Genomic DNA, 24683 nt, shown 5'->3' on the forward strand with positions numbered 1-24683 from the left:
CCTCTCTTCCAACCTGATAAAACATTGCTTTATCAACTTAATATCACCAGACAAATCTCACCAAGTTTAAATCTATGCCATGATAGTGATCTAATAAGCCCTAGAGGACAAAGATGGCATGGGACTGTGTGCATAGTAGGCCCTCCATAGAAGTCTATTAAAAAACAAATGAAGTAAGCATATTTTATATCCAACCTTCAAACTAAAAATAAATATTTACTAAATTCTTACTACTCAGTAAGTGGGTGTTAAAGGAGTTACAAAGCCTGAAGTAGCTATCAGTTAAAAGATATCAACAACCTTGTTGAGGATGCAAAAATAACACACAGCTTTAGGTCCTACGCCTTAGTCCATGCATTATAAATTTAGTAGAAAACTAAAGAAAATAGAGTAATGTAGGTTGAAATCCCCTCTGATGTAAGCCAACATTACATGAAAAAACTAGAGAATATTTTGTTGTGAAGCATCTGTCTGCAAAAGAACAAAATACTTTTTCATTAATGAGAACATGATAACATGTTCATTAAGTGAATGAGCCATCCTCATTTTGAAATTAACTTATTTTTCATTTTAAAGGGACTTGGCTCATTACTTTACTCACAAAAGTAAAGTATTTTTCTGGCTTTGTACTCAAGCCCCTTGTGTTTGCAACCCTCCCAAAAAGCTTATACAGGTTTCCTGCGGTTAATTTACCACAGGTTTGCTAAAGCCAACAATTGTTAATTTACTGATCAGATTCACCTATTATTTGTATACATTATATTAAACAGATTCCTAATGCACTCAAACTTCTTTGTGAGGATGCAAGGAAATTACAGTGAATATGGTTGAGATCAAGTGGGGCCTTAGATCTTCATTATAAATTATAAAAAAAAAAAAAAAAAAAAAAAAAAGAACTGGTTCCCTTGGCTATTTTCTTACCAGGAAACGAATGAAAAAGGGAAATTTATTTCCGACCATAAATCCCAAATGTTTCATTTTCATTTTCCCCGAGTTAACTTTCTCACCTAGCTAAGCAGCATTTCCCGCTATTATTAGCTGCTGGTCCAATATCAGCTGACCAGTATCCATCAAACGCCTTGCTTCCATGAGCTTAGGGACTCCCAAGGAACCCCACATATGCAGACTTCTGCTTACAGCTTCTAATTATTTTCTAACAGATAATGGAACATTTAAGTTCCGAGAGGTTAGATTAAATTTGTAAGTGGATCAAAACCCTAGATAAAACTGCAGAGGCTATGATCACTGTGGAAAACTGTAAGCTTTTTAGTTTTGAGATAAAATGCCCTCACTGATTGCTTATTTTCGTGACAAACTACTCTCATAATTTTTCTACCTCAGAGTGCTCATTCTTATTTCTCATCATACTGTGCCCACCTATACATAAACTGTAAGCTAAGAGAATTAAAAACATGGCTTTTTAGAAGCTGCAGCAGCTTAGAAATGTTCAAAACAGTACCTTGATATTTTTATTTTTACTGGGGAAATAAATTGAGCTTTTTATGTAGTATTTATAGAACAAGTCATTTTTTTAAAAGGCTTAAAGAGAGATTCTATAGTAATCATTTTTTTTAAGATTTTATTTATTTGACAGAGAGAGATCACAAGTAGGCAGAGAGGCAGGCAGAGAGAGAGAGAGAGAGAGAGAGAGAGGAGGAAGCAGGCTCCCTGCTGAGCAGAGAGCCCGATGCGGGACTCGATCCCAGGACCCTGAGATCATGACCTGAGCCGAAGGCAGCGGCTTAACCCACTGAGCCACCCAGGCACCCTATAGTAATCATTTTATGAAAAGGGGTAATGATGAGATTAAAATATATGTATTTATAGTATAGGTAATACTTATAATTTATTTATATTGATAATATAATTATAAAATATATTTATAGTATATAATAATGTATAATATTAATATATATCAATATATATTCACTCCACTATGTAGATACACATATGTGTGTGTGTGTGTGTGTGTGTGTGTGCTACTGAAAATATCAGCACATTGAGCTTTCATTTCCTGAATCAAATCACTGGTACCTGAATAACTGAAATCACCTTATGCCACATAATGTAAATCAGGCTTTTATTCAGGTGGTCCCTTCCTTTAGCAGAAAAAATATTTTATATCCTTGAATCTGCAAACAGAGGATTAAATATTAATCAAACCATCCATATCAAGGTTTGATATGTTTGAAATTATTTGCTAATTTTTTGGAAATTCTGTTTCCCAGTCTCTGCTTGCCCTATGGGCAAGAGCTTTCTACCTGAATTTTATGAACAAGTTTTATATGATAAACAGCTCTTCCTACTGGTGCAGTTAAATGAAGTGAGAATTCTTCCTAAGCCATTATAATTAGCAAATACTATTCAGATTGGAGTCAGAAACTGCACATGATCAGTATAATTCTCTTCTAGCTCTCTGGTGGCACAGCAATACATCCCCTAGTGATTTATGAAATTCACCAAATTGTAGAGTTTACAAAGCTGGAAAATATCTACAATATGGAAAACTAATGCCTTTAACAGATTCCTAATTTTCACTCATTGAATTCAAATATTGGCACAGTAGACTATGTGCACTTGAGAAATGTCCTTTCATGCACACAAACCCAAGAAATGCTCTGGAGAAACAGAAGCAGAAAACTTATTAAGTTACATGTTGAGGTTTACAGAGAGAAACCTGTTTTGGTTTTATAGTCTCTTTTAGGTGCTTCAAGAGAAAAATTAAGACTGTGAGAATATAAAACTTGTCAGGTATGTTGCCTATTTTCAAACATTTTAGTATTCCCTGAGAAATATTCAAAGCTGAAGTTTTAAAATATCTATTAAATTCAGATAACTCATACCAGCAATGAATTATGACTGCAGTCAATTATTTCTATTATTTGCCAAAATCTGTGATAAAATCAAACTGTTTTCCCCCCTTTTTATACAGGATCCCATCCACCCATCCTTACTCCTATTGGAGTAGATATAAATAGGCAAGAGACAGGGGTGGGTCTGGGGGAAACTCTAATAACAGGTTGTTATTAGAGAAGTAAACACTATCTTAAACCACAACATAAAATATCAGGAACTCAAGATTAAGAAGAAGCTAAAAATGAAACCTAGCCCTACCTGCCCATATATAAGGGAAACATTTGCCCAGAAGCATTCAAAAGGTTCCCACTAGGGGATGTTCCTGGCCTCCTGGATATATCAAAAATCTACAAAGTGTTTTCCTTCTTCTTCTTCTTCTTTTTTTTTTTTTAAAGATTTATTTATTTATTTGACAGAGAGAAAGAAAGAAAGAGAAAGCACAAGCAGGGGAAGCAGGAGAGGGAGAAGTAGGCTATTCGCTGAGCAGGGAGCCTGATGTGGGGCTCAATCCCCAGACCCTGAAATCATGACCTGACCTCTAAGGCAGACACCTAACTGATGGATCCACCCAGGCACCTAAGGGTTTTCCTACTTAAAGGGTTTCAGAGAGTCAATACTCTTACTTACAGAGTCAATATGGAACATCTATTTTTCAGAGATATGTTGTTACTCTGGATTCAAAACAGCTACTAAATTTGAGTTTGTAGAAATAAATCAGAGATTAGCATTATAAATATTTAAGGAAAATGATCCAAGTACAATATGTCAAATAAAGGTAAGACTGTTGGGGGGAGATACAACAGAAATCAATTAGATTGGAATGAAGAAGGCTTAAAAGAGGAATGGAAGTCTTTTAAAAAATAGGGGGAAAAATCTATTCAGGCAATTAACAAAACATTTATTGGTTCCTAACTACATGCTTGCATTATGCTTGTCATTAAATAGGCAGTTGTGGGGTCAACAGACAGTCTTTGTTGTCAAAGATCCTATAGCCTAGTGGTAGAGTGGGCTTCTACAATAATAGCTAGCACAAATACGTAGGTAATAGTCTATCATGATAGATGCACAAAGGAAAATTTCTAAATTCTGTTAGGTTATAATTTGGATAAGGGGTCAGGAAAGCTATCTTGGAGATCGTATGCTTAAGCTGAGAACATAAGAATGACTGCAAATTAATCAGGTGTAAATGGAAGAAAGACCCTCCAGGCAAAGGCATTGTCTTGCTTGGCTTGTAAGGAGTAGAAAGAAGGTCAATGAAGAGAATGAAGACAGGAAAAGTGATGAGGAGATCAGGAAGCAAGGATTGAGTATTTTGGCCTAGTGAAGCCACTGGAAGTTTTTATGCCAAGGAGTAACACAATTCAAGACTTGTATTAAAAAGTAAGGAGATCCAACTGGAGGTTATTCTTATAATTCAAGCTGAAGACATCAACAGTTTGGATTAAGGTGGTGGCAGTGGAGTATAACAAGAAAAGGAAGCTCTCCAAATGTGTTTTGGCATAGAATAGAAGCATTTGCTCTTGAATTGGTAGTGGATCATGTGAAGGATTGTGACATACAATGACAAATCCCAAACTACTGATATGGACAATAAGGATACATAGATACACAAATTATTTATGTAGGTAAGACTGAATGCAGAACAGATTTAGAAGAGAAGGTATAAAAGTACATTCTGAATGTGTTAAACTTGAGATGACCTTGAGATTTCAACTTGGAGGTATCAAGGATGGAGAGAAAGTCAGATTCACAAAATAAACTAGAGATGAAATTTGGTAATCCAAAGAGAAAATTTAGGGAAAAGAGGTCTAGACCATGGCACCAAGAAATTTCAGTATTTCCAGGATTGCTTAATACCAGCATGATTTTGAGAAGCAAGAAAGTTGAGGATTTTTAAAGGAATGAGATTGTAACAGTGAGCCCTGAATCCAAGTTGTTTGAGGAGGGATATGAGGGAAGGGGCAGCTGAGAGGTAGCTAAAGCTAGAAGAGTAGATATATGGGTGATACCTAAAAGGGTAAAATGTTCCTCAAGTATGTGCAATAGGAAAGGAACCAGAGGGGCAGGAGAAGGCAGTTAGAGAATGGGGTGTTTGAAATAGTGATTTCAGATGTGATGCCATTTCTAATCAAGCTCTATACAGTTAACGGGACATAAACAAGGCTTAATGGAATAAACTATAACAGAAATTATTTACTTTAGTCACTGGTAAATTTCTTTTTTCCTGTGTTTACTTTTCCTTCCCTTTCCTTTCCTTTCTTTTTAGGAGAGCTTTGAAAGACCAACTTCTATTTCTAATGGAGTTTATAGAATCTCTTTTTGAAGATATTGTTTGATTTTTAAAAGCAAAGTAACTTCTTAAATGTTTTCTTAATTATTTTAGCTATAATTCTTTTAAGGAAAGAAGAATTGTTTATAACTGACTTCTCAAGATCATGGCAGCAGTGTTGAATCCTTTGACATCTAAGTAATGGGCTTTTTAAAAAAGGAATTTTGCATTTTGTTTTACCTCTAAAATTGATTAATTATATTCATGTATGCAAATGAGCAAAATCTGTAAGACATAAAGATATCATTGGATTAAATTGTATGAATTTTTAAAAATCTGTTATTAGTATGATACAGGATCTAAGAGTTATTGTTAACTCTGTGAAGTCATAAGCATAACAATGTTATTTTTATAATGTGAAGTTGATGTTATTGAGCAAAACATCTTTTCAAATAATTTTTTTAAGTCTGCTGTAATCTGAAAGAAAATATAAACTCTACTAGTAAATTCTATTTGTCTCAACCCATTAATATGATATCAGTTAGAGTTGGAACAATTCTCATTAAGGCAATGAATATGATGAGGCACCAGGATAGCTCAATCAGTTAAGCGCATCTAACTCTTGGTTTCTGCTTAGCTCCTGATCTCATGGTCATGATCTCACTGTTACAAGATTGAGCCCCACATCAGGCTCTGCGCTGAGTTGAGCATGGAACCTCCTTGGGATTCTCTCTCCTCTCCTTTTGTCTCTCTCTACCTGCTCACATGCTGGCTCACTTTCTCTCTCTCTCCCCCACCCCTCAAAAATAAATAAATAAATACATACATACATACATACAATTTTTAAAGAAGTCATTGAATATCATAAAGGCAATACAAGGAAGAGCAACATGGAAGCACAATTCACATGGACATTTCTTCTGAAAACAGTGCAATGATCATACAAGATAAATAGATTTTCCTATTGTATAGGGAGAGGGCAACAAGTTCTTCTTCCTTTAATAGAAATATGACTATTTTTTAAAAAGATTTTGTCTATTTATTTGACAGACAGAGATCACAAGTAGGCAGAGAAGCAGACAGAGAAAGAGGAGGAAGCAGGCTCCCCGCCGAGTGAGAGCCCGATGCGGGGCTCGATCCCAGGACCCTGGGATCATGACCTGAGCTGAAGGCAGAGGCTTTAACCTCCTGAGCCACCCAGGTGCCCCGAAATATGACTATTTATACAGTAAGTCTGGATAATCTAAAACATATTTCCTTGGAGCAACTTACTGGGAGCTAGGTGGTTGACTTGGCATGGGAAAGCTGACAGTAAAGCCAACAAGCAGAGCACTAAGCTGAAGCATTATTATTATTCAGTCACAGGAATTTAGGATAATTGTTTTTTTTATCTCAATATTTTTTAAGAAAACAAATAAATAAAACATTTAAACACACATACACTTACAAGGGATATAGAATAATGTCAAGTGATAGTGGGCTTAAATATCAGAGCAAACAAGAACAATAAAACAACAGTAGTAGAAATTCAGACAAACTCAAGAGTCTGTCTGATTTGACCAGACCATGCTCCCCAATTCCAGGAATCTTACTCAGTAGCTTCATTTTTTAGGTATGTGTTCTGTACCATTTGATGGATAAAAAGAAAACAAAACACAAAACCCAAAAGACAACAAGGTAAAACCAAACCAAAAATAAAAAAATAATACCCTGTGCTTTTCCAATGAAATGGTGATATTTGAAACAAAAACTAGATATGTGTATAAATGTAGATATTCTTCTTAAGAAGGTGGACCTCTAGGGTCATTTTCTTAATGTTGTTCAATGTGATCTTCCTTTATGGGAATTAAGGACATACTGGCCATTCAGTAGCTATGTGTTGTTATTGTCATTATGAATCCATTAGACATATTCAGGTGAGTTGAGTTACAGCCTTCTGACCAAATTCTCCTTCTCCTGCTTTTAGTTTAGCATTTCATAGAATATAAATTGTTTCTTATTTATTTTTGCCTATGGTAAAAATTCTAAAAGTCATCTCCTGTGCCCTGGATATCAGTAGAAATATTGGATGTAGTGAGCTTTAAGTTGTTGCATTTTGTCATTTATTAAAATAACCAGTAACACAGAGCTACATCTAATAAACTTAGTAATAGTAGTTATTGAATCTAGAACATTCTACCCCAACTATAAAGCTGCATGTTGGGGGTAAGGTGGGACAAAGAGATCTAATGCTTAGTAAGAGTATGCAGTTCCCATTATCTTCAGAAGCTTTATTTTTTTTTCTTTAAAATGGCATAAAACATATGCTGATAAACAAATATATATAGACACTAGTTTGCAAAAGAGAAGGTAGCATGATTGCAGTATATGTTATATGAGTTTGAAAGTTAAACTTGGAATATTCTACCACATGGAAGGACCCAAACTGAAAGATATGCCAAAAAAGACTTTAATCTTAATAACCTTGGGAATATGAGCAACTTTAACTTAATTCTTAGGCCCAAATTATAAATAAATTTGCTCACATGAAACCTTCTATTACAGTTTGATATGTTATTTAAGTACTCATAATGATTTACACACATAGTAGCTGAGCTAACAATGTTGGTATGAAATGTGGATAATTTTGCATTCAAATTACACCACCCTATTTAAAATCTGAATTTATCGTTAACTTTGCCAGTGCAACTGTATTTTAATTATTGCGATGTCATACTAATGTTTTGAAGGAAGTTGTGAAAATAGTAGGAGGTGTTTCTGCTTGATATTTATTGAAATTGCCAATAGAAGCCCGCCAATCTATTAATCTTCCAGCATTTATCCATGAGGTATGAGGGCTCAGTAAAAATATTTTCCCTAATAAATATTTTTTTTAACTTTTAAGTTTGGAGTCTGTTGGTCACCAGATTTATCAACCATTTAGGAAAATGACCCCTTTCATGGCTCAATCAGAGTCTCATCTAAAATTCAGTGGAAATCTTAAGACTTCAAGCTGCCATCCCCACTCCTGTTTCCATGGGAATAGACTTCAGATCAGGAAAAAAAAAAATGGATGGGGTTAGGAGCTTTCAAATAATCATTCAAAATCATGATGAAGCTTTTAGAGCTTCTTTCTTAGGTGATTATTTTGTAGCCTCTTAACCCCTTTTTGCCGGTCTGTTTCCATGGAAATATGACAAAAATGGCTCTCTAAGCCTCCAGCAGAGATTATTAGCATTCTTGTGGATTCCAGCTTTGGCTACAGTCTAGGCTGGGCAAGATCTTTTTTTTTTTTTTTTTTTTTTAACTTCGTCTTACATATTAACTTATATTGTGTATATTCATTGTCCTTTTTCTTCATAACTTTTACTTTGAAAATTCGCTTCACAACCATATATGTATAATCAAGATCAAATGGATTGTGACATCACTGAAAAAGTCTTCAGTTTTACATTTTACTATATGAGCCAGGACATGTAGCTGCAGAGAATGTCAGAACTTTTAGACATCTGCAGAAAGAAACACTATTTAGTTACTGGACTCAATGTCTGTCAGGTGTTGGTAGATAAGTAACAACGGTGGTATTCAAAATATTAAGCAACTGGTAAGGTACAGCACCAACTGATCAGAACAGCTGGTTTGTACCAGTTAATTATCAGTTCTATTATCTAATAACCAATATGTTGTTGAACTAAAAGCAGCCCTATATAAGAAAGTAAACATTATATCCAAATAAATTATTCAAAGTCAAAAACTGAGCTCCTGTACAACCTAAAAAAGAGCTTACAAGAAAAACTGGGTAGAAATATATAGCAATCCGTCTTTAAAAATCAAAATGCATATGCTTGCATCATCTTTCATATAAAGGTCGTTTAAAAATCAAAATTATTCTTATTATTGAAGATTTTACGCTAAAATAAGAAAGAATATATACATGGGTCTTTGATAGAACCTCTGGCAAGTTATCTTGTGTTGAATGTGAAAAAATAACAGCATACCTCATACATATTTTATCTCTCCTACCTTCTGAAATTCGCTGAACAGCTCAATCTACAATTTTTGCTAGGGGAAATCTTAAAGTTCTGATTAACTTCATAAAGTATTTTTATTCTTCAGAACTCTGTATTTTTCTATAGTTGGAGCTTTTTACCCATTAGGTTTGTCTTCTGAATTAGAACTGAAAAAGTAAATTTCAATTGGTAATTATCTGACTTAGGTAGATTCCTAATTTAAATTTAACACTAACTTACTATAGAAACTAATCTTGATTGATGTTTTTTGTTAGTAGATTTTAACAATAATAAAATAAAGCAGCCTAATTAATTTTTCAGACCATCATCCCTACTCCCAAATGCAATTTGCCTTTCTTTACATCGTGGTTAAATACAAAGCACTTGAGAGCAGAATTTGGCTTGCAGGGTTTCAGCCTTCAGCTTGTTTGTGTAAATAAGGTTTTCTGGAACACAGTCATACCCATTCTTGCATTTTTTTGTTTTTGTTTTTGTTTTTATTTTCAAAGACCTTATCTATTTACTTGAGAGAGAGAGAGAGAGAATGAGAGAGAGAGCATGAGAAAGGAGAGGGTCAGAGGAAGAAGCAGACTCCCGTTGAGCAGGTAGCCCAATGTGGAATTCCATCTGAGGACTTCAGCACTACGACCTGAGCCAAAGGCAGTCGTCCAACCAACTGAGCCCTCCAGGCGCCCCTGTTTTGTTTTGTTTTTAAGTGTCTATGGCTGCTCACTTACCCAAAGGATGGAGTTGAGTAGTTTCTATGGAGACCACATCGCACAAAAAAGCCTATTTATTCTCTGGTCCTTTAAGCAAAAGTTTGCTGACCTTTGCTCAAGGCTTTAATTGTAGAGTATACCATTTCTTTCTTTTTTTTTCTTTTTTTAAATTCTAAAAGCAGTCTATTAAAAATGGATAAAAATGTGATTGCCTGGTGTCTATACTTACATCCATGAACTCCACATTGGCTTTGGGACCAGTTGTTTCATTAAGAATCTTAATAGCCACAGGAATCTTTACTGTTTCTCCTTCAGGTACCCAAATGCCCTTTGGGGGGAAAAATCACATTAAATCTATATGAAGATATACAAATTTATACCAGAAACAAAATTTGATTTAACCACTCAATCTATTAATTTCTTAAAAAATAATTTAGAGATCCTATATTTTTTTATTCAGTCAACAAACATTTATCTAATACCTGTTATGTGTTACAAGTTACTTAGCAACTTTGTTGTCTCCTTTCATTATCTGAAGATGAATCGTATATTTATTCTGCTTTCAAGGTGTTTACTATTACATTATAAAGCATTGCTATTATAAAATTCAATTTGAATGTGTGAAAAAGCTTTTCAATAGTGACAGAAATGAAATAAGATATAAATATTAGATTCAGATGATATATCAATTTCTTAAGACTCAGAGAACACTGTTCCAATTTTTGATCTTTAGTTGTCTCATTTGTAATTTAGAAGACTGGGTTAAGTAATGTTGGAGGTTCTTTTCACTTTAATATTATTTAATTATTCTGCAACTAAAACAAATAAAGATACAAAAAAACATATTCTCCTGTTCCTGAAGATTGGATTGGCTAAGATGATTATTTAAGAATTAGTTTTCAAAGACAAGTACTAGAGAGAACTGAGCACATATTAATTTGTCTTTATTATCAAATATTGTGTATGTGTTTGTCAAGGATTTTTATTATCTCTGAATATAAAATATTTATACTGGTCATTGCCAGTTCTCTCCTCCTACAAAAATATCATTATAATATCTGAATAGGATCTACACACTAGAAAGGATAAAGTAGGTGGAACTTGAGTCAAGTACAACATTAGTAGCATTTCTGAGTAAACAATTCAACCATTTGAATTAGGACAATAATTTTGGTAAAACATTGGGGGTGCATCAATTATCGAAGAATTTTTTTTTGAAATTCTGTGTTCCCTTACGAACACAGAAGCAAGAAAATCTCAAATTTTAGCTTATTAGCCCTGACATCAAAAAAGTCTTCCTAGTCCAGTCTTAACATTAAAATGAAAGGGGGAAAAATTCTCTTATTGCTAAAAAGAATATCTCTAGTTTTTCTTAATATCAGTTGGTTCTAGTCATAAAAAAAGTGTTTTTCATTTTGTACTTCATGCTAAAACGTATGTATTTGTGTTATTGAAAGTTGTAATAATATAAGAGGAGACCTAAACACAAGAATTATTAAAAAGTGAGAATAATACAGAAAAAAAGGGCTTTAACCATTAGAAGGTGAAGTTAAGAGTTGCATTCTTCTTGGGGTTAATAGGGAAATCTATGTTTTAAATTAAAAAAAAAAAGCCAAGTTCCTTGTGGTATAATTTTTTTTTTAACTATTAATGCAGAAATGGGGAGGAAGAAGCCCAAGATCCATAGGCTACGTTTTCTTAGTGATGTTATGTAAGGTAGAGAACAGGCTTACCATTATTCAATAAAGTAACCAGAGGGGGGTTACTTTATAAAGATATAAAGATATAGCATCAATATTAAAATATTCCCAAAGTATACTTTTGAAATATGAATATAAATTCAGTGTGAATTAATTTGTAGTGCTTTTTAAATAAGTATAGTCGTTATTTTCTAGTCCTAACTAGACAAAAATTCAAATACACTATCTAATTCAACTACACTATCTATACTAATACCCATGGTATATTGGTTCAAATCTTTAATGCTTAAACACAGCATATGTCCAACCAGGAGAAAAATCAACCAAGTAATTAGCTAAGCTAATATGCATTTCTGTGGTCAAGAGTAGTTCTTTCCCATTTAAGACAATATGCCTTGGTAAGAACTAATATGTTAATTAAAACAACATCAACTGTAAATACGATAGGTATAAAATTGAAATGTACTTATGGACCTTAATACAAGTAATTTCAATAAAGCTACAATGCTCATGGACAATAGGCAAATAGTTATCCATAATAAAAACATTTATAAAGCTTTATAATTAAAGGTCTAAATGGGTAATTTTTCCCTGCTGAGGTCATTAGATCATATTTATTCTTAAGTTAAATGGTATCCATGATTTAAAATAAAATTCACTTTCCAGACCATATCATCTTTAAAATAAAAAGTTGATTATATGCTAGGAACAATCCAAAATTGAGTTACTTTTGAAATGGAATTATTTATAACATAATATAAATAGAAAAACAGGATAAATCATATTTCTTTGAATGTACAAATAATTTGAAAATTAGAAAGCACCAAGTCAGCCGAGAATAGTTTCTACTCAAATTAGGTGTTCAATTAATAATTTTGAGTTTAACGAAACAAAATATGCACACAAAGAGTTTAAGAAATTTCTGCATTTAGGCCTTAGAATAAAATAATTTTATTTTAAAAAGATTAAATTATTTTTGGAACACTCAGAAGGGAAAATTAAGGTTTATATTCTAGTTGTTAATACTTTTTGTTAAATAAACATTTGTTTTAAGTAGAAAAAAATGAACATTTTAAAGTGCAAAATTTCTAAGATCCAGTCTATTTTAACAGAAATGCTTGTAAAAACTTCAGGCTTGATAAAGCTTTAAGAAACCTATAAAACTGTCTAAGTAAAATTTGGGGAACTGTTCTAACAGACATCACAAGAAGGATTTAGCACTAACCCAGCAGTTTCTTATACTTGTTACTTACGTTAAACATAAATTTCACCACAATTAACCTTGGGCCTGGCCTCCAAATTGGTTTTATAATTAAGCTAAATAAGTAAACATGCAGATGACATTATCTGAACTTTGCCTTTCCAAAAATATCTCTTATTGGAAAACCATGATTTCACCTTTCATTCTATCTAACCTGAATTTCACAAAGAAAGTCACTTTTTTAGTTTGCATATAATGGTGAGGACATCCAAACTGAAAATTTTTCTGCTAAATCATATGAACAGGTGGGCAAAAAAGTGGTTTTGGAACTAATCCTATCCTGTTAACAAATCAGCACATTTGTGTGGATTCTAAAGAGACAGGTAGTGTCATTCTGAGGGAGAGATGTGGGAATTAAACGGCAGGAGAAAAGAAGAACAAGAATTATGGTATATGCTCAGGCCTGTCTGGGATTCCATGGAGCACTGTGTAGGGGAAGGAAAATGGGCTCGAGCTGCATATTCTAGGTAGGGACAAAATTTGCCAACATAAAAAGTGGATCAGAAGGTTATGGAAAGAAAGACTATATGCTGCGGCTCTTTGTGACAGTTTCCTGCTTTCCCCTGCTAGTTTCTATCCCAGCTTGCGCAATAAAAATGAATGGATTCATTTATGCAGCAACTTCTCAATACGATACCGGTTGTCCTCTCCGAATATTAAAAGGAAATTAGGTTAGCTAGAGCAATAATTCTGGCTGTTATTTAAGAGAAGTCTGAAACAAAAAATAACTGGTGATATGGGTAATTTTTTTACTTACCTTATAAACTGTTCCAAAAGCACCTGAGCCAAGTACTTTCACTCTTTTGAGCTCAGTTTCTTTCAAAATACGAAGTTGAGCTTGATTGGGTGCAGTACCACTGGGAGTTAAAGGTTCTACCAACTACAAAACAAAAGAATACAGGTTCTCTAACTTTCAATTCCAGTTAATGCCTCTCCCTCTTCCTCTGCCTGATTCTCTTTCTCATACATACAAAAAAATACACAGGCATACTTTCCTTGACAATTTTTTTGTCGTATGGATCACTCACTATTCCCCCAGTCTATCCTTTCACTTCTCAAGCTTTTTGTCTGGGTGAACACAAGTTACAATGTGCCTACTTTAGGCATATTAAGCTAGGAGATTCTCCTGCTCCCTTCCGCACTCCCCCCCCCCGCAACATTTTAAAGAAATTTAGACTAATTTGCGGCTCCTAATCCTACTTTTTGAAGTCCTTCCAGTTTTGGTATCTACGACAAAGAGTCATATCTTAGTTATGTCCATGTACTCTATCAGAGTTTTCTTTCTCGTTTTAGGAGACTCAATAAATAGAATTAGAAAAATAAAATATAACTAGGAAGCCAGGACAAATGTGTCAGAAGAGAACAAAGTAACGTAGCACAATACCAATGCACCAGGACAGTGCTGCTAAATTTTCATGTACATTTGAATTACCCGAGGTTCTTGTGAAAATGCAGATTCTGGTCAGTAACTCTAAGGCTGTGGCTGAAATTTGAATTTTTGCCAAACTCCAGGTGAATTCTATATATGATGATGGTCCTTGAGCACATTTTAAGCAGCAAGACACTAGAGTACTTTACAGATCAAATATTCTAAAATTCTATGAAATAATTCTAGATCCTGGGTGAATGTTATGGTATGCACAGCGATAAAATAGCCACCAGCGAGAAAACTTCATTAGTTTTGGCTTCCTGGAGGAGGCTCACTTTAGAATTGGTCTTGAGAGGAGCAAATTTTGGTTTCAGCTCAGGTCACTATCTCAGGGTCCTGAGATGGAGGCTGCGTTGGGCTCTAAGCTCAGTGTGGTTTCTTTGGGATTCTGCCCCTGCTTGCACTTTCTCTCTCTAAAATACATACATACATACAATCTTTAAAAAAAAATAAAATTGGTCTTGAGATAATAAAAATAGATTGACGTGGAGGAGGGTATTACCATTGTGAAGAACAGTTTGGACACAACATCAAGAAGAAGGAAGAAGACATAAAACAGAATGCAATAGGGTTTGAGACAGGTCTGAAGGATGAGATTAGGGTGGGAAATACGAGATCATATAGTTGGCTGGGTGTGGCCAAAAGGGATAAGTTTGGATAATTTTAGATAAATAAAGGAATTAAGCTTTAAACTCAAATAGCTAGTTCTCTCTCTTTTTTTTTTTTTCTTTTTTTGAAGACTGTATTTATTTGACAGAGAGATCACAGGTAGGCAGAGAGGGGGAAGCAGGCTCCCCACTGAGCAGAGAGCCCAATTCAGGGCTCAATCCCAGGACCCCAAGATCATGACTGGAGCTGAAGGCAGAGGCTTAACCCACTGAGCCACCCAGGTGCCCCTCTTAACATAAGGAAAGAATTAAAGGCAGCTCCTACTCAAATGGTCTTAAAAACCATTCCAGTGTTTCTCAGTGTCTGTTTACAATGCTAAGTGCACCGTGACCCTGTGTCTTGGTTATTATTTTGCTTCTGTGAATGTCGTGGTCTACTTAAGTAGTGAACAGAATCTTGAATATAGTTAAGTATAGCAATACCAGGAATACGGAGATGATAAAAATTATCAATAAATTTGGGCTCTTGTTTAAAAGTTTAGACAACAAATATGCTTCTATCTCATTTTCAAATATATATTTTTAAAAATGCATATAAAGTCACATAAAATAAATCTCAGAAAGAATTACAAAATACTTTCTAAAACTGGAAAAAGAATCTCTGTCAGAGAATCTCCTTCTTCCAACTCTGCGGTGCAGAATTTGTTTATTAGATTTTGATACACACACTATATGTATATAATCAGGAACTTCAGTGAATTATTTTTTAAAATCACATAACTTATATAAAAATCATATGCAAGATTGGGGACTAGATTTCAGTATTTGGGGCTATATGTATTTAAAATATATGTTTTGGCATATAATATACCATAATTCCATATTTTGAAAATTTCACAATTCTACCTGCAGGTTTAGTCTTCAACAATTTTCTTAGATCTCACTTAAAAATTTATACAAACACATTTTTCCAGGAATTTGAGAATGATACCTTTAACAGAAGCATTGTTTCATTTTGCAAGCCAGTACGATGGAAAGAGCGTCAAGTTTAAAATTGTAGGTTTGCACACTAGTACTGCCACTTACAGGCTGAGAAAGCAATTCATCCCTCCTAACCCCTTATTTCACACCTGTGAAATAGGTACAGCAATAATTACCACAGAAGATTGTCGAAAGATGAAATGGGATGTAATATAGCTGGAAAACTTTGGAACATTGCCTGCCATATTGTAGGCACTGAATCTGTCACTCTTCAAGGGATAGGATCATGTCCCATTAATGCTTTTTAATTACAGTATCTATCAAAGTATCAAGTTTACAGAGCATCTCGTAAGTGTATGTTGAAAAAAAAATTTTTTCTACTTTTATGCATGTAACAGAAGACAGACAATCTGGAGCAATATGATTTTGGAGAAGCATATTAACTCTAAGTACATTCCAACAATATATCATGCTTTAACAAGTTTTTCACATCTGAGACAGATTTCTAGCTTTCATACTTAAGGATTTGAGTTGATCCTCTTAAGAATTCGTCTTCTGTTTAGATGATAGAAAATCATAGTTATTTATTTTTACTGAGAGAGAGATGGGAATTCTATAATTATCTAATTTAGTGCTAAGCAATAACTTTTTATAAAAAATAGAGTCTGCTTCTAAAACCAATCAGTATGTGTTTATTTAGTAATGAGATGTCAGTTTGAAGGGCATTCCTAGAAAGCACGGTATTAAAAAAGAAGGCAAACAAAACAATTATTTTTATAGCAATGGGACTTTCCAGCATGTAGTTAAGGGACAGAATTCTTTTCGTATTTATTCAACCACCTAAATGTCCACTGCTGTTCCAAGCCTTCAGTTCCCCTCCAACTCTAATTCACTTCACTTCTTAGAATTTTCTCCATGACTGCCCCAAGCTGGCCATAAGGGAGAATTCTGCCTCCCGCATCCTAGCTAAACTGAAAATATGCACAGCACATGTGTTGTGCCCAAACTTGTACTCACATGTGCAAGATTGAAAATGATCAAGTTCATCTTTTGTAAATATCCAGCTCAAGTAAAAAATTACTACTATTTTCTTCACGTATATAATTGACTACCTGTCTTATGCTTGAACATCTCTATTGATAAGACAACCCATTCTAATTTTAGACAACTCTAATTCTTAGACATTCTTCCCTGCATATAACTAAAGTAGCTTCCTGAACATTTCATATGATCCTTCTACCTAGTTTCAACTTCTGGAAGAAAAGAGCTAAAATTTAATTCATTATCAGTTTGCAAAATTTATGAATGAATATTCTCATTCCTGTCAGGGTTAAGAGGAAAAGTCAGCCTGTCACATTGACAGTGAGCAAGAAACAGATCCAGAGAAGGCTAAGTCTTGGAACAGAATTGCTCTGAGTTGTTCAGCCATGTTCAGACCGCCACAGATGTACGTATCAGGAGAAAGAAGGTAAGGTGCAAGTTGAGAAGGATCTGGTAATGCATAGTTTTCTGTAATTGTTTTCCCCCTGTAACCTATACAGTGAAAACTATCACCTTGCATGCTAGAGAACTCAGGGCAGCAATATAAGAGAGATTATAATAATTTGTGGGTAATTTACATATTCACAAAAACTAACATGCATTAAATGCTTCCCATAAATCCTGTGGTAAAGTCTGTGTGATTACAATAGGAAGCTTTACCTGTAAGCTTAGCTTTTCACTACTGGTATAATGGGACCTGTGGCTGCCACTTTAATGACCCTAATTAAAGCATAAATTGCTTGACTATCTGGCTTTATATTTGAATCAGAAAAATTCTCTCTTTCTAACATTTTTCTAGTCCACTGTTGAGATATCTTCTACCCAGTTGTTTTCTAGTTCTGCTACTGTAATATCCTAGGACTCTAGTGGGATTCCACCTCCAAAAGAAACAGATAAGTCTTTTCAGTAAAATCTGTCATTCATCAGATAATCTCCTTGACCCCTACAATTTGTCCTCCTTCGGGCATGAATCTGCCTTGACTACTTTTACTATATAGTCTGATTTTTCATCAACTCTGTGTAACATACTATGAACTCAGCATCATTCATTGCAGGAAATTGAACCGAGTTCTCACCTGGGTTAAAAAACAGAGTATCATCTAAACCTTCTAAACCTAATGGAAGCCCCTCAACACACAGAGAACAAACAAACACCATACCTCTGTTTCCAGGAATCTTCTTAAGGCTCTTTTCTTTTTGATGCTCTTCCTTCGAACATAAACTGCAAATGTTAGGCCCACGATGACCAGGATGAAGAGCCCACCGATGACTCCCGCTGCAATCAGAGGAGTTCTGCCCACCAGAAGGAAAAAGGAGGGAAAAAAAAAAAGTAAGAAGAGAGACAAGACAGAAGGAGAAAAAGAGCAGTTGTGTGGTAAATACATTATCCACATATTACAAGTCTTCTCAGTTAGAAGAATAACAAACAAAAAATGCATTAGAGCTGTCACAACATTTTGGGGGAAATAAAAACTATTTCCACCTTTTGTTTTGCTTTGCGTTTTACGTACATGCACATACAAATAATCTTTGGAGGTGAGCGGCCACAACATGCCATTCAACAACAACAACGATGACGATGACAAAATAACACTTGGTAACAGAACGAAGAACACGTGCCAAAATGTGGATATATAAGCATTTTAAATTATTCTTATTTTACTTTTTCTGTAAATAAATGGAAATATATTTTAATAATATTGTTGTGGTATATAATATTATTTTCAACATTTTCTCTCAAGTAGGCTTTCTCAACAGTGGCACTATTGACATTTTGGGCTGGATGCTTGTTCACTGCGGGGGACTGTCTTATGCATTTTGGGCTTTTTATCAACATCCTTAGCCTCCCTCCACTGGAAGCCAATAACACCTCATCCTCTAGTCATGACCATTTCTCTAGATACTGTCCAATGTCTGCCCAAGTCACCCCCAACACCCCACCCCCTGCCTTGAGAACTACTGCTTTAAAGCAAAAATGCATGGTCTGGAGATACATGAACACCACAACTCTGGAGTATGAGGGTACCGGTAAGAGAGATGTGTTGACGAAAGTGCTGTTTCAAACTCTGGCTAGGCAACTGTACTGGGCTAAAGGGCAGGAAAAAGGTAAAGAATTGGGTTTTCAGAGTTATAATGACAGGAGTAATTATGATTATCAAAAGTGTGCCTAAACATCATATACCCATAAAAGATGTCTACACAGTAAGTATTACATTAAAAGGGGGTTAGAAGAGATTCATTAGAGATTTATATATTCTTTTTTTTTTTAGAGACTTATATTCTTAAAGTGCTTCTCTGGTACATTGTTAGCTAAGATACAATTTTGAAACTAAACACTTATTGTCTTCTAAGATAAATTTTTTTCCTTGCTTGAAAAGTAATATTTATGGTCTTAATTTCTTGTTCTAGAGTGGAGTAGTATCTATGAGCTTTCTGTGGTCAGAGCCTTGATGTATATTAATTTTATACATCATAGCAAATAGCCCAGAGTAAACACATAGGTGTTACCTAATACATATTTCACCATGAAGCCATGATAGATAGGAAAACTAAGAAAGAACTTCTTGAATGGCCATGCTTTCCATAGTAAGATATTTTATATCTTATATTCCTGTTTGCAGAAGAATCTACTCTGTACAGCTACATTCTTTTAGAAAAAAAAAATTAGTCACTTTTGCAAAATAAACTTGTGCTCAAAGACACATCAGAAATAATGATAGTGGATGATCCTAAATAAAATTTTTAAATTTTAAACAGCTCTTGAAAAAAATCTGTGTCACTTCTATAAATGAAGCTATGTCTTTTAAAGATTATGACTGTGATATTGCCATATAAAACTACAGAAAAACCTTAAGAAGTATTTCATCCTAAAGGTTGTTTCCTGACAGCTGAAAGTACTATAGCATACTGGAATGTTGCTATAATTCAAATAGATTTTCCTAAACGGAATTTTATAAAGATATAAAAATCTATGCTGAGAAAATGAAACCGTAGTATGGACACAAACTCATCATTGTGATGTGTGTTGGCATATGTAAGATCGTATTTTTGAACATGGCAGTTATATATGTATTTCAAAAAAATTTTTAAGTTTTCAGTCCAAGGCATAATTTCCAGTTTAAGTGCCTAACATATCCCTGAAAAAGCCATTACTACACAAAGGGTTGTATTTTTTTCTTCAACCAAGATTTTTGCTACAAAGGATTTATATATGACTGAGAATAGTACCCGACACTGTGTTAATTGTAGATTGAACTAAACTCTAAACTTCCTCGGCTCATCTATTTCGCAAAAGAATAAGTGGCATGAATTTATGAAAATACATGTCAATGTCACTGTAAATTAACAGAAAATGCTTTATTTTATTTTTGTTTGTTTTCCATTTTAAGAAGAATCATTCCTAATAGAACAAAAGAAGACCTCTGCCCTCATTCTTTCCATTTACTTTGGATAGCTATCAATTGTCATGTCATTACGATTTAGTTAGGTCATGGCAATGCACATAAAACACCAAAAACCTCAATAGACAGTAATTTCTATGTTTTTCTAGTTAGTATTTACATTCAATATTTTCCCATAGCAGTTCCTTGGTTGATTTACATTTCTGTACCATTTTTCTTCTCTTACCCCTCTGTAGGAGTGAGAGAGGTCCAAACAACCCAAAAAAAGTGAAGAACTAGAGTTTCTACATCTAAAAATTGTACACAAGTGTTTTGTTGGACTTTTTAAGCGGTCAAATTCTTCATATTTCAGTAGAATTTATTCTTGAAAAATAAATCATGAGCCACAAGTAACCAGTCAAATTGAGAAGGGGGAATATTCTAAAAGAAAATTTGTATGTTCCCTTTAATAAGTGAATATGAAAAATAAGGTAATGGTTTTGATTAAGAAGACTTACTGGTTCTAACAACAAGGTGTGAAATTCAATCCTGGACTGGACCTTAGTTTAGACAACCATTTGTGTAGACATTTTTCAGGTAACTTGAAAAGTGTAATTATGGATTAGGTAGTAGATGAGATAGAAATGTACTGCCATGGGAACATGAAGGCTAGAAATTTAAAAGATTGGGTTAGAAACAGTTGACTCTCAATGGAAGAAAAATCCATATATGCACATATATGTGCATAAGAATATCTAGAATATACAATAAGACATTAAACAATACTTGTCTTTGGATAGTATAACTATAGTGCTCTTATTTTGTATTTTTGCTAGCAGGCATTTTCTAATTTTATACAATGCATTTATATTTCTTTTGAAATAAAAGTTGGTTAAATTTAAGAGAAACATAGAAAAATAAATCACTGTCTAAAAATTTAGTTTTATAACAATGGCCTTGTTTTCCTTTTTTCCTTGATTGTTAACTTTGCATTTTTTCAATTAATTCATTTTGCTATTCCCTGTCCACTTTTACAATGCAAGTACTTCTGAAGATATTTTCTATTAGTTGTAGTTTAATGCATCTGAGACATTTACTACTCACTATGTTGTGTACAATTAACACTTTGCTTCATAAAACCAATCTAATCTGAGAAGTTCATACTATTTACACATTTCCTACTCTTCACAATTTTGATGATCCCTAGATATTTGTAGGATAGATGCCCTTTTTTTCCTGAGTTAATGCTTCAACTCTTTATGAGGACCCTTTGGATAGAAAGGAGATAGCCACTTAGGTTGCTTTTTAAAAATTCCTGCATATCCTTCCTAGGTATAATGATAGCTATTGACAACTAAGTTATATTTCTGAAACAAAGTGTTTCTTTGTACACGTGAATCAGAGTAACCTCTTAAAAGGCTGGGGTAAGACACTGTTTACGAGATCATAAAGTTCAAAGCCTAAGGGATCTGGAACACTGTCATTCATTATCTGTTATATGAGTACTGTTCGTTTGTTGTCATTTGCCTATATATTAAAAAGGGATGGGTCCCCTAAAATATGAAAAGACATTTCAAGTGCCAATTCCAAGCTTAGATTAAAAGGATGTAATCAACTGATAATTTACCTTATACTGTGATTTGGAGATACTATAATAAAACAGATATCTTCCCACTATTCATAGAGATTAAAATAATAAAGATTCTGGATCACAAATGAACTTGGTTCACTTATTTAAATACATATAATTTAGTTTTCATAATTTCATTTAGAAGTTCAGAGACAACAGAATATATTATATTCTGTTGCCTTGAATACAATTATCTGTCTTAAACAGTTATCTATAAAAGAGTAGTGTCTTCCAAACTGTATTACTCATATAATAAGATATATTCTTAACATTTATTGCTGTGTTTGAATCATGCTATTCCTCACTGGAGAATAAAAAATATGAGAGAATACATGAAACCTTATTTTATAAACATCCAGATATTTTCCTTCATTGATCTGTTTCTTTCCAGATCAGGTCAGAAAAAAAAGATGTAGCAAAGTCAATATAATTTAAGATTAAACTCAGAGGGTCTAAAATTATTATACCATTTTCCATTAATGTCAAGGGCAGAATATCCTCCTAAAAATATACAGTGGTATTTTCTTTAAAATTGCAAACTTAGTAAAACTGGTATTTTGACTAATGTAGTCATTGCAAAGAATACTACATCTACAAGATTCTTTCATAGATATATCACCAAATAAGAGGACTTTAATTTTAAAACATATGTATATTTTTCTTTATTTTTTGAATACAGAATAATTTTCAATACAGATAAGAGAAACAATCTGATGTTCTATAAAACACCAATGGCATAATTTGTAACCAACAGCATGGCTTTAAATTACTGAACTCCATATATGGAAACTTTTAAATTGAATTAAATAATATGGAAAAGGGTCTCAGGATTCACTAGATTAGAGTTAGAGTGAATTCACTATTTACGGGTACTGAAGGTTAAAGAGGAGTTTTTGTGTTGTGTGTGTGTGTTTTTTTTTTTTTTTAATTTAAATAGAAAGTAAAACCAAAAACAGCAGGCTAGTCAGATAACTTTAACAAGGCATTTTTGTATAATAATCTTTAAGTAAAACGGCAAAATATCACCTCTAACATTATTGTTTTTTTTTTTTTTAATCTTTCAAATTCTGCATGATTTTTTCCTTACAGTGGCATAATGTGCTGGAAAGATGTTTGAGAGTCAGACAAATCTGAATTTTGATTGTATGTCTGCCTCTAACTGTTGTGAATGTAGTTCTTCTATCAGATAACTCACATTAAATACATATCAATACATTCTTCACTTAAGGTAAAACAAAATAAACACAACAGGGAACTGTCTATTCTTTTTTACATTTCTGAGCTCTGATGACTTTGTCTCTAGATCCTACCGAATAAATCGAATTTAAAAATTAAATAAAATTTAAATAATATACCTATAACCATTTGTGAGTCATATGCTTTCCTTTAGCCAGAACAATCTGTATTTGTGTCAGTGCAAATATCAATAGTACTCCACAGACTCTCAAAAGCAGCCTTGGGGCACCTGGGTGGCTCAGTGGGTTGGGCCTCTGCCTTTGGCTCAGGTCATGGTCTCAGGGTCCTGGGATCAAGCCCCACATGGTGCTCTCTGCTCAGCGGGGAGCCTGCCTCCCTCTCTCTCTCTCTCTGCCTGCTACTCTGCATACTTATGATCTCTCTCTGTCAAATAAATAAATAAAATCTTTAAAAAAAAGAAAAGCAGCCTCGTGTGAGCAATGAATCAAATGTTTACCTTAGCTTTAGCCCAATTTAGAGAAACTAGAATAAGTACCTCAAGCTAACACGTCCTTACATATAACAGCTAACAAGTCTTCATATACAACACACATCTAAATGTGTGTGCATGTGTACACTGTGCATGTATATACTTATACGTATTCGTACAAGAGCCTATTAGTATGAACAGGGTTTACTTGCTAGGAAAGTAAATTAATCATTGCTTGTAATAACTATATATGTAACTTAAATGGATGTTTCATAAACATAAATTAGGGTCAGATGTTATGATTCTGTGTAGTCTTATATTTTATTTAAAAAATATACTGGGTAATAATGGCTATCATCTTGTACCCTGTCTTCCTTCTGAAAATCTTATAGTGGCATTCAGACAAAAGTGTGAATCTGCCATGAACCACAGGTTAAATCTATCATCAACAATGCTCTCCATATTTCCTAATTTGCTCTTGCTATAAGAAAAGTGGGAGCGCCTGGGTGGCTCAGTGGTTTAAGCCTCTGCCTTCAGCTTGGATCGTGATCTCAGGGTCCTGGGATCGAGCCCCACATCAGGCTCTCTGCTCAGCGGGGAGCCTACTTCCCCCTCTCTCTCTGCCTGCCTTCTGCCTACTTGTGATCTCTCTCTGTCTATCAAATAAATAAATAAAAATCTTTAAAAAAAAAAAGAAAAATATAGTTGACGAGAAATATGTTGACTCCTCAATTAAAAAAAAAAAAAGTTGACTCATTATTGAAAGAAAATTCTTAGAATCATTTGCCAACTATGATAAGAAACACGATTTTGGGAATGACATTTTCAATATTTTATTAGTTAGATAAGCAGTTTAAACATAGCAATAGTTCTGTTCAAATAAGGGGAATATGAAATCTGACTGCCATCAGGTATGGGGCACCTGGCTGGCTCAGTCAGAAGAGGTACAACTCTTGATTTCAGGGGTCATATGCTTGAGCCCTGCATTGGGCACAGAGATAACTTAAATAAAACCTAAATAAAATAAAATAAAATAAAATAAGATTAAAAACTACCATCAGCTATTCATGAGTTTTATAGTGCATATAGCATCACTAACAATTCCCTTCATTTTCAATAAGAAATAAAGTAAGAAAAATGAAAATATTAAAGAC

At 33.9% G+C, this 24683-nt stretch overlaps 1 protein-coding gene across 5 annotated transcripts in view; it reads right to left on the bottom strand.

Annotated features, from left to right (window-relative positions):
* Positions 1 to 24683, bottom strand: part of ERBB4 (erb-b2 receptor tyrosine kinase 4) — a 1164558-nt gene that overhangs the window by 198665 nt on the left and 941210 nt on the right. For all 5 annotated transcript variants that reach the window (XM_044241525.1, XM_044241523.1, XM_044241526.1 and 2 more), the window contains exons 17-19: positions 18014 to 18146; positions 13552 to 13674; positions 10063 to 10161 (exon numbers count right to left, since the gene is read on the bottom strand). In XM_044241525.1, coding sequence (XP_044097460.1) covers positions 10063 to 10161; positions 13552 to 13674; positions 18014 to 18146 — 355 coding nt within the window. The remainder of the gene's footprint in view (positions 1 to 10062; positions 10162 to 13551; positions 13675 to 18013; positions 18147 to 24683) is intronic.

Source organism: Neovison vison, chromosome 3, assembly GCF_020171115.1.
Source record: "Neovison vison isolate M4711 chromosome 3, ASM_NN_V1, whole genome shotgun sequence".
NCBI lineage: Eukaryota > Metazoa > Chordata > Mammalia > Carnivora > Mustelidae > Neogale > Neogale vison.